A 21,616-nucleotide genomic window follows, 5' to 3' on the forward strand; every position below is an offset into this window, starting at 1 on the left:
GAGAAAGAGCCGTATCAATTGATGCAAAGGACGTGTTATCGAAGGCCCCTTCAATATCAAGAAAGGCACATAGCGCCGTCTCCTGACAACCCAGGGACTTTTCAATCAACGTCACTAAGCTGTGAAGAGCAGTTTCTGTTGACTTGCCGCATTGATAGGCATGTTGGTTCTTGTTCAGCGGGGAGTCTTTAAGAAACTCATCACGGATATATTTATCCATTATTTTCTCCATCAGCTTGAGAAGTTATGAAGTCAGACTTATGGGCCCGAAAGTTTTAGGTAGGGTTTTGTCCTTTCTTCCAACTTTGGAGATAAACACTACCTTCACCTTCAGCCAGTTATCCGGAATATGGCCCAGGATAAAGCTGGCTCTAAAGAGGTTGATGAGGTCGGACATGATGACTGCGGCCGATTTTTGTAGAAAGATGGGTAGTATGCCGTCTGGACCTGGAGACTTCATAGGGTCGAATGAGCTTAGAGCCCAGCCTATTGAAGCTTCCGTGAACAGTCGACGGGCCAGCAGGATGGACTCCCGAGACGCCATATGTCTCGAATCGTCCTGCCGCGACCCATCACTATTCAGTTCTTCGGTCTCTGTCGGTCCAGGAAAGTGGGTGTTCATAAGAACGTCCAGCGTTTCCTTGGTAGTGACAGTGAGGCATCCATCCTCTTTCCTCACTTGTCCTAAACCGTTAGTATGGTCTTTGGACATCGCCTTTCGGAGCCGCGTAGCTTCCGGCAGAGTTTGGATTCTTTCACAGAAACTGACTCTGGGTTTCCGTTTAGCCTTGCGTAGCTCGGCGTTGTACTTAGCCCTGTAGTCGTCCCAGTTAGACGTGACTTTTGCCCTGTTGAACAACCGCCTAGTTTCCCGACGAAGGTCACTAAGTTGATCATTCCACCAGGGTACGTCACGGCATACTGACCGCTGTGTTAGTGGACAGTTAGCGTCGAAAGCATCCATGATTCTGTTTTGTAGATCATTTGCTGCCGAATTCAGGTCAACTGAATTTCGAATGTTGCTGTAACTGAATTTTCGTGAATCGATCAGGTGTTCCTTAAAGGATTCCCAATCTGTATTCTTAGGATTTCTGAACAGCTCTCTTTTCAGAGGGTTAGCCTCTATGTTCAGAATTGAAGCATCTCATAAAATTAGTTTGTAATATGAAACCTAGAGGGAACCTTTCTTGTTCTAATAAATCGATGTAGAGAGCTAAGCACCTACCGTAGAGATAAGCTATTTTTGCTCTCCTGAGCTTCACTATGAAATTCTGAAGATTAAACGCTCTCTTGGCTTTTGACCATCGTACGATAAGGTTGTGTTCCTTTCAGGCTGTCCGAAATCGCCAATACGTTTCTCGTGGCCACTGATAGTTCGCTCGTGTGTGCAGTTATCGAAGACTTTGAACAAAAAAGTGGTCCTTCGAACCGGATCAGGCTTCCGGTCGTTTCGTTGAAGATTGGTGGAGTGACCACGTGAAACGTGGGATTCGGACAGCGAATGTAGGTAGTGAAATTTGGACAAAGAGTCCGAATATGAGAAAAATGTGCAATGGACGCTGATGAACACATGTGAATATAAAAAAAATTGAAGACTTAAAAGAAGAACGTTTGTGCGGAGAAGATTGATATGAAACTTATTCGATAAGTGAATGTAATATAGCGACAAGGAGAAGAGAAAAAGTGCTGCTTAAAAGTTTGAGTTGCAGTGTACTCAGTAGCATTGCTCGATGCTAGTTAGATCGCCACGCGAATCGGCTTGATCTTTTATGAATGTTCTTTATGCTTTAGGTCGGTCTGGGTGGATTAGATAGCGTATAATTCGGGCAAGATGGCAGCTGAGAAAAAGCTGTTGATGACGTCGTACACTCGCATGATTGACTCTATTGAGTCACGTGCTGAAAAATTATTAATTTTCGTGCGTTCTTTTGATACCGAGAAACAAGATAAATACTTTTCGAAGATAAACTAGATACGGTTGAAGCTATGCGTTCTTTATTTCATGAGACTGAGGTTAAGTTGTACGGCGTGATTAAGGAAGATGAGGTGCAATCTTGGCAGATGACTAGTGAGAAGTTATAAGATATGTTTGATGAAATTCGGCATCGTATTCGTAGCACGTTACGGGAATGTAACCAACCTAAGCCCGTAAGTGCCCAAGTCGCGGTTGCTCCTACACAGCAAACACAGTCGAAACTGCCAGAAATTCCCCTCCCTCGTTTCAATGGCCAGTTAGAGGATTGGATCTCCTTCAAGGGTCAGTTCAATTCACTTGTTAAACGCCGAGAAGGTCTTTCGGAGAGTGAAAAGTTGTTTTATCTAAAGGCCGCTATTCAAGATGGCGCAGCTCGCCATGTTCAATCTGCTGAAGACACGTTTTCGTGTCTCTGGAGAGCTCTTTGCGGTGAATTTGAGAATAAAAGGCTTCTCGTTGATAAGCACATTGCCCAGTTGTTCCATGTAAAGCCAATATTTCGTGAATCAGGGTCAGCGTTGCGATCGTTGATTAATGACGTGTCTCGTAATCTTCGTGCATTGAGCAATCTTGAATTAAAACTTGGACCTTTGTCTGAACAATTTGTAGTACATTTGATCTGTTCTCGCCTTGATTCTCGTACCAGAAAGGATTTTGAGCTACAATCAATCGAAAAGCAGTTACCGTCATGGGAAAAATTGCTCGAGTTTCTTCAATCTCGTTGTAGATGTTTGGAAAATATAGAACACGAAAGCAAGGTTACCCAAGTCTCAAACCACGGTGCTCGCCAACAAGCAACCAGTAAAGCATTTCCTGTCAGTGTTGTTTCAGCCAAACCAAACACAACTTGTTTCGTTTGCAAGGGTGCGCACTATTTGAGTCGCTGTGAACAATTTCTGAAGCTAGTCCCAGTTGATCGATTTGCAAAGGTGAAAAATTTTGGTCTTTGCTTGAATTGCTTTAGCAACAAACATAGAGTGGCAGATTGCAAGTCCAGCTCATGTCGTAAATGTGCACGTCGACATCATACCTTAATTCATGAATCTGAACCGAACCCAGTAAACGCTGGTGCTTCGTCTTCCACGACAAACACACTTGTTAGTGTTGTACCATCATTAACCACCACCTCACAATATGTTCTCTACACAGCTGTGGTGCAGATTGAGGATGAGTACGGGAACTCCACACAATGTAGAATATTACTCGATTGTGGATCGATGCATAATTTGATCTCCACGAGCATAGTAAACGCGTTACGTCTACGCAAATTCAGTACAAATATAAGCATAGAAGGTGTATCTGGAACACCAAAATTGATTAAGAACATGGTTGGAGCACGGATTCGCTCAATCTCTAATAAAAATGTTTCGATGAACCTGAACTTCCTAGTGATGAAACGAGTCACATCCGATTTACCAATACGATCATTTCCTATCGATCCCGGAAGAATTCCTGTAGATGTACAGCTTGCAGATCCTCAGTTCAATCGGTCGAGACGAATCGATATGCTTTTAGGGATTCAAGCATTCAATGAACTATTCACTGGCCAATCATTTTCGTTGACAGACGATGGCTCGTTCTGGTGCAAAGAGACAGTTTTCGGCTGGGTGGTGGGAGGAGCAGTCAGTACACCGAAAGGGCGGCTTACTGCTACGAACTTTTGTGGAGTAGTAACGAATGAAAATTTGAGCGAGCAGATCAGCAAGTTTTGGGAGATGGAGACTTTTCCCGAACCTCGAAATTTGACCAAAGATGAACGAGCAGCCGAACAAAGTTTTTTGGATACGTACCGAAGGTTATCGGACGGTCGATATGAAATTGGCCTACCATTAAAATCAACTATCGATTCACTAGGTGACAGCCAAACGATGGCTTTACGACGATTTGTCCAAATGGAAAGACGATTGATTCACGATGCTACACTACGAGATCAGTACTTAGCATTTATGAGCGATTATAGCGAGCAAGGTCACATGATCAAAGCCGAATATCCTTGTCCTGATGGTTTTTTCTTGCCTCATCATGCAGTGTTCAACCCCGCGAGCACTACCACGAAGACACGAGTTGTTTTCGATGCGTCGGCATCCACGACGAGTGGAACGTCTCTAAATGATCATTTACTCGTCGGGCCGGTTCTGCAACGTAAGCTAACTGAAATTGTGCTTCGTTTCAGGGTACCGAAGATAGTGTTTACTGCGGACATTAAACAAATGTTCCGGCAGATTGTTATTCGACCAAGCGATAGAAAATATCAACAAGTTTTTTGGCGTGCGCGGCCTGAAGACCCTTTGGAGGTGTACCAACTAGCGACAGTCACATATGGCACAGCATGTGCCCCATTTCTAGCAACTCGAACACTGGAGCAATTGTGCAAAGATGAGCGAAAACGATTTCCTTTGGCGTCCCAGGCTGGGACTGTAGACTTTTATGTTGACGACCTACTAAGCGGAGCAGAAACAATCGAGAAGGCATTGGACCTACAGAACGAGTTTATCCAAATGATGGCTTCAGGAGGATTCAAACTACATAAGTGGGCATCAAACTGTCCTGCATTACTGGAATCGGTTCCGAATGCTGATAACGAACAAATTGCCTTTTTTAAGGATGAAAAAACGACACGTACCCTGGGTTTAACGTGGCAACCCCGACAAGACGTATTCTTAACAAAACTGCACGAAATAGATTTCCACAACGGTCCAGTAACCAAACGATCAATCTATTCAGATATAGCCAAATTGTACGACCCTTTGGGCTTGTTGGGGCCAGTGATCTTCGCAGCAAAGATACGATTGCAACGTTTATGGCAGCTTGAGATTGAGTGGGACGATGTGTTATCCGATGATGAAGCTGAACACTGGACTACCTTTCGGAATCAATTGGTACAGATGGGAGAAATACCAATCAAGCGCGGTGTCTTTCCGTACAATTTCCCTTGCCAAGTGGAGCTTCACGGATTTTGCGATGCGTCCAATCTCGGTTATGGAGCATGCGTATATGTACGTTCGATTAATAATTCCGGACATTGCTCAACTATTCTATTAACCTCAAAGTCTCGAATTGCACCACTGAAAAACGCTAAACCGACAATACCGCGTCTTGAACTTTGCGGTGCACGTGAACTTGCCCGATTAATTTCAAATATAACGCACAATTTGAACATTACTTTTTCCAAAATTGTTCTTTGGTGCGATTCCACCACCGCTATTTCTTGGATAAAGACCGACCCAAGCAAGCTGAAGACATTTGTTTGCAACAGAGTTATCGAAATACAGCAACTGACTAAAAGTATAGAGTGGAGACATGTGAACACAAATGAAAATCTAGCAGATTTCATATCGCGTGGACTATTACCTAGCGAGATCCGAGCATGCAAGCTTTGGTGGTTTGGTCCGACATTTCTGACCAAAGACGAGACAGACTGGCCTGTGAATTCTCAACAACTTCCGATAGAACAGCTTCCAGAATCGCGAAATCCTTCAATGAGCTTCGCGGTCATCGATACATCCGAAAAATTCATCTTGTTCGCCAGGCAGAGCAGCTTTAGGCGAATGCAACGTGTCATGGCATTTGCACTGCGATTCATCGACCATATTCAGCGAGGTAGTCACAAGGATCATCGATATGGGCAGCTCACCATCCAAGAATTAGACGAGGCAACGAAGGCGATGATCAGCATAGCCCAGAGAGAAGCGTTTCCCAGAGATTTCCGTTGTCTTGAATCTGGTCAGGTAATTCATCAACAGAGTAAGTTAACTCAGTATTCAGTGTTTCTAGATAAAAGTCGTTTTGCTGTTATGCGAGTTGGTGGAAGGAATCATAATGCTTCATGGATACCGATACATCAGAGGCATCCCATGATATTACCACCTGGTCATCCATTCACACATGCAGTTGTAAGAGCATATCATGTTGAACTTCTGCATGCTCCACAACAGCTATTACTCAACGCGTTGCAAAGACGATATTCGTTAGTACACGGTCGCAGCACTGTACGCTGGGTCATTCGACGGTGTGTTACTTGTTTCAAGGCGAAACCAGTGACAATGCAACAGATGATGGGCAACTTACCGAAATCACGCCTTGAAGGTGGCTACACATTTCGAAATACTGGAGTGGATTTTTGTGGTCCTGTGTATGCCCGTCAGCAAAATAAGCGGTCAACTGTCGTGTATAAGGCGTATGTGGCAGTCTTTGTTTGCTTCGCCACGAAGGCGATACATTTAGAGCTGGTTTCCAACCTAACGGCGGATGCATTTATTGCCGCATTACAACGCTTCATTTCACGCAGAGGTAAATGTGAACGATTGTTTTCCGATAATGGTCTGAATTTCGTTGGTAGCAAGAACAAGTTACGAGAAATGTACGATATGTTCCGGTCTCAGCTTTTTAAGCACAAGCTGGACGATTTCTGTTCAAAGGCAGCCATAGACTGGCACCTTATACCGCCTAACGCTCCACACTTCGGCGGATTATGGGAGGCAGGTGTACGATCTGCCAAATATCATCTTAAGCGCATAATAGGGACGGCTAATCTAAATTTTGAAGAGTATGCAACCGTTCTTGCGCGCATCGAAGCCGTTCTAAATTCGAGACCGATTACACCAATGTCGGTAGACCCTAACGACGTCGCACCTTTAACCCCTGGGCACTTTTTAGTGGGACGACCTTTAACGGATATTGCTGAGCCCGATGTCACCGATCACAAAGAATCAACACTCTCCCGTTGGCAGCGACAAACACAGATGGTGCAACATTTCTGGCGTCGTTGGTCAAACGACTACATTACGACATTGCAGAATCGCAACAAATGGCACGAACGTTACCCAGTGAAGAAGAATCAAATGGTCATCGTACGTGAAGACAATCTCCCTACCATGCAATGGAAACTCGGCAGGATCAGTAACGTCATTCCGGGCCCGGACGGTCTAGTGCGAGTTGTGGACGTGCGTGTAGGCAATAAGCTGTTCCGACGACCAATTGCCAAGCTGTGCCTTCTACCAATAGCAGACAACTTCCCATCGGCCGACAACGATTTTAATAATGATTGAATGATTGAAATTTTTCAATTTCAATGGGGCCAGCATGTTCAGAATTGAAGCATCTTATAAAATTAGTTTGTAATATGAAACCTAGAGGGAACCTTTCTTGTTCTAATAAATCGATGTAGAGAGCTAAGCACCTACCGTAGAGATAAGCTATTTTTGCTCTCCTGAGCTTCACTATGAAATTCTGAAGATTAAACGCTCTCTTGGCTTTTGACCATCGTACGATAAGGTTGTGTTCCTTTCAGGCTGTCCGAAATCGCCAATACGATTCTCGTGGCCACTGATAGTTCGCTCGTGTGTGCAGTTATCGAAGACTTTGAACACTCTATATTAAAAACGATGTGTCTGTGGTCCGACAAACTAGTTTCATCGGAGACATGCCAATTTTTAATCCTTTCAGAAATAGAGGCGCTACACAGAGTGAGATCAAGGACCTCCTGTCTAATAGCGTTGATAAAGGTGGGGTTATTTCCTACATTACATACATTGACATCGTTAGAAGTAAGGTATTCAAGTAGGTACTCACCCCTGGTGTTGGTGTCCGAGCTGACCCAGATCGTGTGGTGAGCGTTGGCATCGCAGCCGATCAGAAACGGCTTGTTGATGGCCTTGCAGTACCGCACGAGCGCAGCAACTTCGGGTGGCGGTATATCACCTTGGTCGCCCGGGAAGTAGGCCGACGCGACAACCATTTCCTGCTTTCCTCTGGTTTTTGGTAATTCAACCGTGACGGCAACGACGTTGGATAAATTCTGTAATAGGTAAAAATTTGGATAAATTCTGTAATAGGTAAAAATTCTCCGTTTAGCAGAACTGCAGTCCTTGGTTTGGACTGCGTGTCACAGTAGATTAACCTACCGTTAGGAGCGTTAAGTCCGAGAACTTCGGATTCGTTGATCCACGGCTCCTGGATGAATGCAGCCGCTAGCTGCTCTTTGGCGAATCTCCTGCAAAGAACACCCGAGGCGCCTTTTGCGTGATGGAGATTCGCTTGCACGCAGCGAAGGCTGCTCACTTTGCAGTGAAGTTGCCGTCTTTGTCCGGATCGGAAGATGATCCTGGTATTGGCTGACGGCTGCCAACAGCGGTTTGGCTGGTTGATGGAAGTTGCTCTTCCTCACTGTTCGGCTTCGGTTGCAGCAGTCGATTGGCAACAGAAGGTCGTCGCGCACACTGTGGCGGTTTTTGACTCCGGGGGGTGCGACTGTTCGGTGGTTGATGCTTCACACTCTTGCGAGTCTTCGACGGAACCGTCCGAGCAGCCGCGGGGTTGCGTTGTTTGGGTGGTGACAGGGCACTCACGGGGGAGCATCCTGCGCGTACCTTCCCAGCCGCAGAGTTGCGTTTGGGTGGTTGTTGAGCACTCCCGGAGGAGTTTCCCACGCGAACCTTTAGCCCATTCGCAGGATCGCTTTGCCTGGGTGGTGGCAGAGTACTCCCGGAGGAGTTACCCGCACGTACCTTCCATGACGTTGCGACGGAGTCTTTCCTGCCTGTGACGTTCGGCCTTCCGCTTACCTTTCGGATGCGTGCTATGCCGAAACCGTAGTGCAGTTGAGTTGTAATTTGGTGTTTTACTTGCTGAAAGATTTTTTCATTAATTATTGATTCAAATAATTTTGGAATGCATGAAATAATGGCAATTCCACGATAATAACGAATGTCAGATTTAGCGCCAGATTTGAAAATTGGCACTCAATATAAAGTTTTCCAGAGCTCTGGGAAAATTCCATTCTTCAGAGACATATTAAAGAGGTGTTGTAATGGTGTAGATAGTTCTTCTGCCAAGTTTTTGAGAAAAAAATTTGAGCTATTCTGTCTGGTTCAGGACCTTTCGTAGCGTCTAAATTTTTAAGTGCGTTCTGAATTTCGAATTCAGATATTTGATTGACAGATAAAGAATTCGAAAATTCGGGAAAATACGAGAATTATTCGCGGTCGCGATCTGTTTCTTCATATGGGGTGTATATTTCTTGAAAAAAAGTGTTTCTCAGAAAATTTTACGTAAGAAGCACTGACCACCCCGTGGTAATATGAGCCAGTCTTGAGATATAACATTTTTACGAAAAATAATTACGAAATTCAGAACTATTTTCGTAAAAATGCTATATCTCGAGATTGGCTCATATTACCACGAGGTGATAAGTTTTTCGTACGCAAAATTTTCCAATACGATGAAACCATCAAATTCAAAATAAAATTAGCTGCATTTGCCGAAAAAGGCAAATTTAGTTTTAAAATACAAAAATAATCTATCTGGCAACACTTCCGGTCAAAAATCATATTTTTTATGGATTCCTTGGTTTATTTTCTTCAAAATTCACCTATCACTATTTCCGGGAGTCTTACGTCTATAAATTGTAAAAAAAAAAAAATTACGTAGTTCACAACTTTTTTCGTAAATATGTTATATCTCGATATTGGCTCATAATACCTCGGGATGATATTTTTTTCTTGTGTAAAATTTTCCAACGAACACGATGAAATTATCAAATTTAAAATAAAAATGGCTGCATTTGCCGAAAAATGTAAAGTTAGTTTTCAAATACAAAAATTATTTATGTGGCAACACTTCCGGTCAAAACTTATATTTTTTCTGGATTCCTTGGTTTATTTTCTTCAAAAGTCATCTATCAGTATTTTTCGGACATCTTACGTCTATGAATTGTAAGAAAAAGGAAAAGGAGATTTTGAACAAAAAATGCGTGACTTTGCAATAAACAGGGGGGTCCGACAGAGCGGGGGGTATTCCAATCGACACCAAATTTGGGATTTTTCTGAAGTGACAGTAGATGAATAGTTCTTCCAAAAAGCAAAATCTGTGATGGTCGTGTCCAAGTTTGTGCTTTTTCGTGGTCACTTCGTATGGAATGACCCTTATAGAATTTGATCGAAGCAAACTTAATTTGATCAAACCTCACCCTCAATAATTTCCGACGATGATCGTACCTATACTAATGATATACCAGAAAATTACAAAAACTTGAATACCTGAACTTGTTTTTCAAAATATGCAAAAAACAAAAAAAAAACAATCGAAAAAATCAAAGAAATACTCAGCAAGAAAAAAAATTGGATTCAGTGCCGTTCCACCCTAAAACCATAAGAAGTTTGACTTTATTTTCTAAAAATGCTGTAACTCGAGTTTTGGCCATTATACTATACTTCTCTGCGATGAGTGTTTTTCATGTAAAACTATCTCAAATCACGAAATTGTCAAATTTTAATCCGAACATACTATTTTTTTAAATTTAATATCTAACATATCTGGCAAAGCAAAGTCAAAGTAAAGCCTTGGTGCTACATTTCGATTCAGAACTCGATCTTCTGTTTATTATACACAGACTTCGCAGCCAACTGTTAAGTGTACAGCACAATTGCTGGGCCAGCGCTACGATCCTACTAACACTAACGGTCTCTCCCGAGCCGAGACTCGAACCTACGACAACTGGCTTGTTAGGCCAGCATCGTACCTCGAGACCAACTGGGAGCATATCATATCTGGCAATACTGCTTAAAAATGATATTTATGGATACCTGGACTAAATTTTGTTAAAACTCAATTTCTAGATTGTCTATAGATATATTAAAAAACACGTTAAAACTGTCAAATTTGGAATTTAAAATATAATCATTGGCGAAAATCACAATTTAATTTTTCAAATACTAAAAGGACATATCTGGCAACACTACCACTATTTTATTTTTTATTTTTTGACTACCTCTCTTCAAAAATAATGTATCAGTTTATTTTTGAACATCTTGTATTTGTTGCTATAATTTAAAAAAAGGGCTTTGATGAATAATGACACTTGTATCAAAAATGAGAAGCACTGGTTTAATAAGTACCAAAGTTGAGTCATTTTGCAATGACCTTCCCCTAACTTTTAGTAAAATTTGAGAAGGCCGTTGATACGATTGTAAACATTTTGGAACGACCCATATACATGATTTCGATTATATTATTTGAAGAAAATCTACGACAAAATGATAAACATATAAGAGTTGCAATTATTTGTGGCAGTTTATTTGTCACCATATTGTGGTAAGGTTCAATTAAATGAAAAATAAAAATAAAAGCTTCAAAAAGCTGCATTAAAAATTGAAAAAAAAACTGCGAACAGAAATTGGATTCAGGCGGTGATATCATAAAATACATTCTATGTAGAGCATGAATTTATTCAAAATAATTCAACTTGGCACCAAGAGTCGTTAAACCCGTCTGAATAGCCAAGCACCCGTTATGCTACAACAACAAAGTGCGTAACTCGAATTTGCTATTCTGCACGAGTATTATCCTTTTTTGGCAATTCTATTTCAGCACAACATACACACACAAAGTACGCGTCATTCGAACGACACATCACTTTCCAAGCAAGTTATGAAACGGGCCTGATTTTGACGTCAATAAGAAACCGAGATTTTCCACCAAATCGTGTGAAATCCGACCTAAGCAAACAAATCATCCAAAGAACGCTTCACCCCCAAAAAGTTAATTTAACAATAGATTGACGAAATACTGCGTGAAAATGGGGTTGCACATTGTTCCTCTTGCCGAGCGCAGGAGTGTAAGTACGATGATGCGTGTTTGAAAGGGGGAGAGTCATGGGGCTACTCCTTCCTACGCATCCGTGAAGGCAACCCGTACAAATGTGCGTAGTGCTGCACAATGTGGCGATAATGGCAACGGTACAAGAAATGGATCAAACCGCAGAATGGCAGTCGTCAGAGTGAAAAAGAAAACTTGAACGCACGTTCGTTTCAAGGAAGAAAGACGGATCCCAATCATCTGCAGGCGTGTACGGCATCGTCGTAGCTCCAGTCGCATACATAAAGATGGATGAATGTTTCGGATCCTGCGTTTCATTGCCGGGTCCGGTAACCTGAGACGGGCGGGCGGCGGCGCAAGTTGTGATAGATTGAGCGTGGAAGTGATGCTAAACAACCACCAGCAGAAAGGTGGACTAACAGCCGACCGCCTGAAGAAGGGAAAAGCGGCTGTTCATGGTTTTATTATTTGTTTATATACAACACACGCCCCTAATTTTTTTTTCGGATTGTCATATTCGAAGTTTTTTACATTGGCAAAAGCAAGTAAGAAAACAAAGCATTCGTACTAAAACGAGCTCAAAATGTTCAAAATATTATTCGTCATCCAAATAGTGGTTACTGTATGAGTTCAATCTCTAAAATTGGCTGAAAGACTCAACACAGAAAAAATCAATCTCCGTAAATTTAACGTCTGAAATTTAAAGCAACCTTTATTCTACAGAGCAAAGCACGGCAACGCCTCAATAATATAACAATACATCCCCAGCATCCAAGGTGGGAGGTAGAAGACAGCATTTCTTCTGCTCCAGAGGGGCACGCTTGTTTAAGGCTGCGTTGATTTCCATGTATCAGATAAAAAAATACCGCACCGAGGCAACGTCGCGTCACCGGTGCCATAGCTGCTGCCGAAGAGAGCCGGGGGTGGCTGTTCGTAGGGGAAAATCAAGCACAATCACGTGGCCCAAGACGATGCATTGTCTCAGATTAGAAAATTCAATCAATCATAGCACTGATCCCGGCTGCTCACTTCGGGACAGGTTTCCGCTGACGTTGAAATCACCTTGGTCGCGTATGTGCCTTCTAGCCAACCTTCGCACAGCGGTTTTGGGCGGAGTGGATCATTATCCGCAGATAAGTATCGAAAGTGTTCGTTTTAACACCCTGCATTTTCGGAACCGAAAGCGACGCTGTGCTGTGTGGCTGCTGCTGCTGTTGCTGTTGCGAGAGGTGACGCGAACACATATCGTATTTTGGATAATCTCACGCTTACTTCATGGCTCGAGGAAAGCGGTGTGTGGTGATAGAAATGAAAAAAAAAAACAACACACATACGCACTAACGCGGCACGACGTTTTTTACGTTTTATGGTTTGGCATCGACCACCACAAAATTGATGATGTTTGCTTTGTTCTGGAACTTAGCCAACCATTCCAGCAGAAAGTGTCAGTGTCGTGACTTCGTGCAAGCAAAGGCTGCCACCCAAAATGGGCAAACAGTGGTTTATTGATGACTTTATTTTGCACTTTCTTTCTGTCTAATTCTCTTTCTAACTTTTGGGGTTTTTTGCTGAAGAAAATCCTGTGGAATTGAAAGTCATTAGAATTGAGTGAAGTTGAATAAGGTTGTTTTTAATATGATTGTAACGAGAAAGGGACGGGCAAGTTTAACTGCGAAAAGAAATGATGAGTATACATTAATTCAAGCAGAAATAAATATATGTATATTTTGTAATTTCAACTATGTATTCTTCGTGATGTTATAAGTGAATAGTATGGGATTATGCAAAAGTCAGTACACTGTTCGTTAATACAAATTATCTTTAATTCATTCAATCAAGTTGAAACGAAATAAAACCCAAAATCCAATTGCCCCCGCCACAACAATTTCACCGTCAACGCAGTGTCACTCTTAGGGTGAAACTGAAATGCTGGCACTGATGGCACGCTGCACATTAATCAAAGTTTCGATTTCCGGTGCGACAGTCCTGGGAGGAAAAATTACCCCCATATCCTTATTACCGTTTACTTGTTCTCTTTTTTTGTCGCTGGTTGGCTGGTTGGCCACAAATAAAGTGAACGCCTGCGGTGCGCATATATTTCCTTCATCGTATTGCAGAGACCACGGTGAGCTCGACTATGGGGACGAAGGAATCACACGAAACAATTTTGTTTTGCCTGCATTTCGGGTTTCTCGGTTCAATATTGCCTTGCCTTGCCGAGGATGTTTACTACTGCTGCTGCTGCTGCTGCTGCTGGAGAGACACTGGCACTGCAGCAAAATCAGGGCTAAAATATCCCCCAGGAATTATACTGGATTCCCACTGTCACAAAGCTTCGCTGCTGCAGCTTTACGCTAATGGAGATTTCCCATTTCTCGAGCGTTGATGGATGACGGACCATCTTCGGACGAAAGTTGTATAAAAATTTAAGCACTGCCGGGTAACTGCCGAAAGCACTAAGCTGAGAAAACGGAAACCCGGCAACAAACACAGAAGACATTTCCAGTTTGCAATGTCACAAAATACGTATTATCCTGTGATTGCCGTCGTGCGAGTAATTGTTATGCTTTTTCCATGCTGTTATTATTACGACTGCGATTGCACGATACGTGCCCCGAGTTAGTGTGCCAGACCAGCGAGCGAGTGGAGCTGTGGCTGAAAGGCAATATGTATGTGACTTATCACACGTTTCGCAGGAAAGGAAAGGACAATTCGCAATTGGTATCCCTAGATCACGTAGGTTTCCTCCTATGCTTGTACCTGCAGCGGAAGAAGTTAGTGCGCTTATGCAATTTCGTGACCCGAACCGCAGCGCGATGGATGGCAAACAATTTCCTGCTTCAGAGGCACGCTATCCATGGCAAACGATGCCGCTGTGACAGGAGCGATTTGCTGCCACGTCCTAACTCCCACTCCGCTGTTCATCCGCCGTTAAAACTAGACTGCTTTCAGGAGGGTGAAATAACGATGTCAGGTTAATGCATGACCCGACGCAGAACGCGCCGAGGACGAGTTTTGAGCAAACTCATAAGTTGCACTTTATGTTAAACACGGACATCAGCTGTTGCCTGTGTTGTGATTTTATCATTTGTTTAAACTCCATTTATATACTTCATGATATATCGCTGGGTGAATCGTAATTATAGAGCAAAGTCTGACATAGTGACACACAAGTCGGGGTTTAGCCTTCAATGGCACGGCACCGATGATGACCAGCAGAGGATCCATTTTAAACTTTGCAGCCCTTGCTTGCTGCGTTTAATATTCTTCGCCGTTGCTGACATTCTTTTCTGTTTGGCACGATTTCCAGCAAGTTACATTAAATTCACAATTTCATACTTATTTTTATGACGCAGTCAGAGCAATCAAGCACTTAGTCTAAATTGGCCCAACTTCGTTGGCAGATTCAATTATCGATCCTCGAAAGCACAGAAACGCTTATCGCTGATTAAAAATCAATTTGCATAACTTGCACGCTCTCGTTTCTGTCAGTGTCGCAGTAATTTCGTTCGTATTATTATTCGGATCTGCTGGCTATTGCGTGCTGCTAGGATTTTTGCTGCAAAATATAAGTTGGAGAACTTTCTGTTTCGTATGTATTGATGATTTACAACTAGAGTGTTGTTTGATAACACTACCAAAGGAGACACCATACGGTATTCTTGTGGGACGGTAATTGAAAAGAACTATTTGTTCTGTAAAAGAGGTAGGTTTCAAATAGGTTTTATAGTACTGTTGAAATATATTCAGTTCTTAAAGGAAATTGAAGCCAATTGTAGTTTATGTCAAGAGATAAAGTTCAGTTTTTATTTTGCACTCTTTGATCGATTTTAAATAGAGTCTCAATAGTAATTTTAACTGATAAACGTCATGTTTATTATAGACTGCGACAGCGACTCAACTATTCTTTCTATCATACCTTGACAAAGTTTTGGATGCGATTTTGATTTATAATTAAGGACTAGCTGACTCTGCCTGTTTTACTGTTTAATTAAATAATTTTAAACATTTCAAATTCATTGATTCCATGCGATTTGTTTATATCGTTTGAAATGATTAATTTTATCGGAATGACAGCATCCTCGACCTGGCTTTTGTACATCACCTCTATTCCGGAAATATATTGGGTGCATGTCAGTTATTGTCGTTGTTTTCCAGAAATGGTCATCTTCGAATTCAAAATGGTGTCGAGGGTCAATGCTTGGCTTCTTTACATCATCTTGATTACGGACATATCCCTATGTAATAGCATTCGGTTATTTTCGGCTGTTTCCCAGAAGTTGCCATTTTACAATTCAAACTGGTGTCTGAGGTCAATTTGTAGCTTTTTGCATCATTCTGGTTCCGGTGATACTCATATTGGGTGGTATTTGGCCACTTTAGGCTATTTTTCAGAAACCGTAAGTCGCCATCTTGAATTTCAAAATGGCATTTGGAGACAATTTCTGGCCCCTGTGCACCACTCTGGTTTAAGAAACACCCACGTTGGGTGTTATTTGGTCAATTTTGGCTGTTTTTCAGACACAGGAAGTCGCCATCTTACGATTCAAAATGTTTTCTGAGGTCTATTTGTGGCTTCAGTGCATCATAACAATTCCGGCAATACGCATATTGGGTGGTATTTGATCATTTGCCGCTGTTTTTCAGAAACCATCTGAAAAATCGCCATCTTGGATTTTGAAATAGTATTTGGAGACATGCCAGAAGAAAGAAGGGTGTCGATACATTATAGACATATTTGTTACACCTAAAACATTCACTTGCCAAATTTGGTTATATTTGCTTGATTGGTTCTCGGACTGTGCGAAATTTGAGTTTCATTTGTATGGGACCCCTCCCTTGTAGAAGAGGGAGGAGTGTCAAACCATTATGGATATATTTGTTACCCCTATTTATTTATTTATTTATTTATTTATTGATTTAAATTTCATCTGACATCGTGGTCTTAATGAATGGTTTTAAAACTAGTCTAAAGTTAAAAATACAGTTCGCAAGCGTTGTCTAAAACTGACACAAGAAACAATAAAGTCGAAAACGTGATAGCCTTCTTGAAAACGTCTCCGTATTGTGTTGACTGGATCGTTATCACCGTATACGGTGTTCCTCGGTTCTGGCAAAATAAGTTGCCGTGGACGCAGTACACGTGCGGGAGCTTAAATTCTCATGCGCTTCAGCACGCAGGCACTATCGATTTCTCCGCGCAGTATTTTAGCGCCAAACACAGCTTGGTTTATATTTCGACGGGACTCCAGTGGCTCTATACCCAATAGGGCACATCGATGTTCGTAAGGGGGCAGGTCGTTGGGATTGCGCCATGGAAGTCTTCTTAGCGCACGACGGACAAATTTATGCTGAACAGATTCGATTCTGGATTTCCACACAGCTTCATAAGGTGACCAGACGACCGATGCGAACTCGAGTATCGAACGAACTAGGGAACAATAGAGGGCACGTAAGCAGATGGGGTCAATAAAGTCGCTTGCCATTTTCAGAACAAAACCTAGTTGACGATAGGCTTTTTGGATTATCGCGGAATAATGCAGCTTGAATGTGAGTTGGTAGTCAAGCAATACTCCAAGATCCCTGACTTCGTCAACCCGTTCGAGTATCTGATCACCGATGACATAGTTGTATAGGATAGGTCCTTTAAGTCGTCGATATGAAATCACGTAACACTTTGCCACACTCACTACCAGGAAGTTTGACTTGCACCAATGAACGAATTTATCCAGGAGCTTCTGGAATTCTCTGCAATCAGCTTCAGATCAGGTAGATTTTCAAATCGTCAGCGTAGATTAGTACTCCACCATTCGCAAGAAGTATCGTCACGTCGTTAAAAAATATCACAAACAGCAGTGGACCCAGATTGCTTCCTTGAGGCACGCCAGAGGAGGGGGTCAAGCTTTCAGATACTGTTGATCCAGTTTTTACAAAGAGCTGTCTGTTGCTCAGGTATGAGCGAAGCCAGCTGCAAATATTGTCGGACATTCCAAGACGGTGCAGCTTAGCAAGGAGGATATCGTGATTAACGGTGTCAAATGCGGCTTTGATGTCGGTGTATACTGCATCAACCTGAGCTCCACCATCCATTGCACCGATACAAAATGATGTGAACTCGCACAGATTAGTGTCCACGGAGCGTTTAGGGTAGAATCCATGTTGAGCAATGCTGATATAACTCCTACAAGAGCTGAATAGCATATCTTTCATGATGATCTCGAAGCATTTTGATCCAGCTGATAAAGAGGTTATGCCACGATAATTAGCGATGTCGGACTTATCGCCTTTCTTGTGCACCGGCAGCATATGGGAAATCTTCCATTCCGATGGGAATACTTGATGTTGAAGTGATCTATTGAAAATCGCCTGGAGGGGAGCAGCCAGAGAAGCGCTGCACTTTTTGAAGATGCAAGAGGGAATACCATCGGGGCCTGGCTTATAGGACTGCTTCAGTTTCTGTAATGCAGCTCCAACCATCGTAGCGTTAATATTAAATACGTCGAAATCTATCACGTCTCTTGGTACTAGACTGACAGCGATGTCTATTTCCTCCGCAGTGGGCACCCGGTTTTCAAACAAGCTAGCAAATTGTTGAGAAAAAAGAGCACATTTGGTTTCCGTAGAAGCGGCATTAACATTCCCTAGGTGCATCGGAATAGGAAGACCATTCTCTTTACGCTTCGAGTTTACAAAGCTCCAAAAACGTTTAGGGTTTCGCCGGAGATCCTCCTCTCTTCGCCTCACGTACCTTTTGTATAAGAAACGGTTATAACCACGGTAGGTTCGACTCGCCTCGTCAAATTGCCCTAAAAACATCCACCCACCAAACTTGGTTTTATTCACTTGATTAGTTCTCGAGATGTGCAGAAATTTGTGTTTCATTTGTATGGAACCCGTCCTTTCCAGAAGAGGGAGGGATGGAGAGCCAATATAGACATATTTGTTACTCCTAAAAACATCCACATGCCAAATTTGGTTCCATTTGCTTGGTTAGTTTTTGAGGTGTGCAGAAATTTGTGTTTCGTTTGTATGGGACCCCTCCCTTCCAGAAGACAGAGGGGTCTGAAACCATCATAGGAACCTTTATCGGCCCCTAAAACCCCTACATACAAATATTCACGTCGATCGGTTAGGTAGTTTCCGAGCCTATATGGATCAGACAGACAGACAGACAGACAGACAGACAGACAGACAGACAGACAGACAGACAGACAGACAGACAGACAGACAGACAGACAGACAGACAGACAGACAGACAGACAGACAGACAGACAGACAGACAGACAGACAGACAGACAGACAGACAGACAGACAGACAGACAGACAGACAGACAGACAGACAGACAGACAGACAGACAGACAGACAGACAGACAGACAGACAGACAGACAGACAGACAGACAGACAGACAGACAGACAGACAGACAGACAGACAGACAGACAGACAGACAGACAGACAGACAGACAGACAGACAGACAGACAGACAGACAGACAGACAGACAGACAGACAGACAGACAGACAGACAGACAGACAGACAGACAGACAGACAGACAGACAGACAGACAGACAGACAGACAGACAGACAGACAGACAGACAGACAGACAGACAGACAGACAGACAGACAGACAGACAGACAGACAGACAGACAGACAGACAGACAGACAGACAGACAGACAGACAGACAGACAGACAGACAGACAGACAGACAGACAGACAGACAGACAGACAGACAGACAGACAGACAGACAGACAGACAGACAGACAGACAGACAGACAGACAGACAGACAGACAGACAGACAGACAGACAGACAGACAGACAGACAGACAGACAGACAGACAGACAGACAGACAGACAGACAGACAGACAGACAGACAGACAGACAGACAGACAGACAGACAGACAGACAGACAGACAGACAGACAGACAGACAGACAGACAGACAGACAGACAGACAGACAGACAGACAGACAGACAGACAGACAGACAGACAGACAGACAGACAGACAGACAGACAGACAGACAGACAGACAGACAGACAGACAGACAGACAGACAGACAGACAGACAGACAGACAGACAGACAGACAGACAGACAGACAGACAGACAGACAGACAGACAGACAGACAGACAGACAGACAGACAGACAGACAGACAGACAGACAGACAGACAGACAGACAGACAGACAGACAGACAGACAGACAGACAGACAGACAGACAGACAGACAGACAGACAGACAGACAGACAGACAGACAGACAGACAGACAGACAGACAGACAGACAGACAGACAGACAGACAGACAGACAGACAGACAGACAGACAGACAGACAGACAGACAGACAGACAGACAGACAGACAGACAGACAGACAGACAGACAGACAGACAGACAGACAGACAGACAGACAGACAGACAGACAGACAGACAGACAGACAGACAGACAGACAGACAGACAGACAGACAGACAGACAGACAGACAGACAGACAGACAGACAGACAGACAGACAGACAGACAGACAGACAGACAGACAGACAGACAGACAGACAGACAGACAGACAGACAGACAGACAGACAGACAGACAGACAGACAGACAGACAGACAGACAGACAGACAGACAGACAGACAGACAGACAGACAGACAGACAGACAGACAGACAGACAGACAGACAGACAGACAGACAGACAGACAGACAGACAGACAGACAGACAGACAGACAGACAGACAGACAGACAGACAGACAGACAGACAGACAGACAGACAGACAGACCTGACTGTATTTTTATAGATAGAAGATAGTTGGGACCTGATAGACCGTTAATATACGTAAAACTTATAATTTCTCAGGGTACCAAGGATAAATTATGTTAATAATGTAGCTTTATTTTATATACTTCAAATACAATTTTAATATTATTAGAATGCACAGAGCGAAAATACCCACATTGTATCGTATTTGGAATTTTTAGGCTGTATGACAGAAACCGGAAGTAGCTATTTCAGATTTAGAAATGACGTCTGGAGTTGATTTTTTTGCCAGATTCCATCCATATCGTTTTGGATTTCAAAATAACATCAAGGGCCGCGGCTATTGAGCACTTATAATAATAATAATCTATCTAAACATATAAAAATGCAGTCCAGTCTGTCTGTCTGATCCATATAGGCTCTGAAACTACTGCACCGATCGGCGTGAAATTTTGTAGGGGAACTGCTCCATTATTCATCTCAGCCCATATATTCATCTCATTCAACATGTGAACACAATTGGAAACAGGAAAAAACGCATATTTTCTTCTTAAGCCAATCTGCTAATCCATCGAATGGATTCATCTCAGTTCACCTCTCATTCCTCATAAAGTATAATCCTCAAAAATTCACTTAAAAGCACTAAATTTGATATTATAGTCGGGCATTTGCACTCGAAAACTCATTCATTTCAATCACCTACCTCCGTGTCAAATAAATGTTATGTGAAGAAAAAAAAATCACCTACCTCAGAAAACAAAATCCACGCATCGTTCTGTACGGCTACAAGGGGCCTCGTTCAGCAGCCAATCAAAGTTTTTTTCATCACTAGCGGACCACTTTTTGTTTTATTCACTAAACAAAATCACAACTAGAATACTTTAATCTTTGAATTGTTCACTTTTTTGTTCAAATTTCCTAAAACAAGCTTAATTAGCAGAAATTTATGAGATGAATCTCTACAATTTCTAAATTTCAACTGTATGTATTTTCAACTGTTTTCACTGCGTTGGAGAAAATCAAGAGTTTCCAAATCAGTTTTTGTTAATACAAAAAAATCATACTGAAAATGTAGAATTATTCCGACATAATTGACATAAATCTACAGCACTGTAGTGGTTTCCTAGGTTACCTATTTTGCACGTCAACAACTGTGGCGGATATCTAGGTAACCTACTACGACGCGCTGCGGATACGTTCATTCATGATAATGTGATTCAATCATTATTAACTGTGTGATGAGTATGGGGGCATCGTGAGATGAATAATTGAGCAGTGATTCAAGTTTTGAGATGG

The 21,616-nt window shown here is 42.6% G+C and overlaps 1 protein-coding gene across 1 annotated transcript; it reads left to right on the plus strand.

The window, feature by feature from the left end:
* Positions 1 to 2,085: 2,085 nt before the first annotated feature.
* Positions 2,086 to 7,165, plus strand: LOC129720235 (uncharacterized). The gene has a single exon (XM_055671685.1). The coding sequence runs from the start codon at positions 2,086 to 2,088 to the stop codon at positions 7,021 to 7,023; it is 4,938 nt and encodes a 1,645-aa protein (XP_055527660.1). The 3' UTR covers positions 7,024 to 7,165.
* Positions 7,166 to 21,616: the final 14,451 nt, after the last annotated feature.

The sequence above is a fragment of the Wyeomyia smithii genome, chromosome 2 (genome assembly GCF_029784165.1).
Source record: "Wyeomyia smithii strain HCP4-BCI-WySm-NY-G18 chromosome 2, ASM2978416v1, whole genome shotgun sequence".
Lineage (NCBI taxonomy): Eukaryota > Metazoa > Arthropoda > Insecta > Diptera > Culicidae > Wyeomyia > Wyeomyia smithii.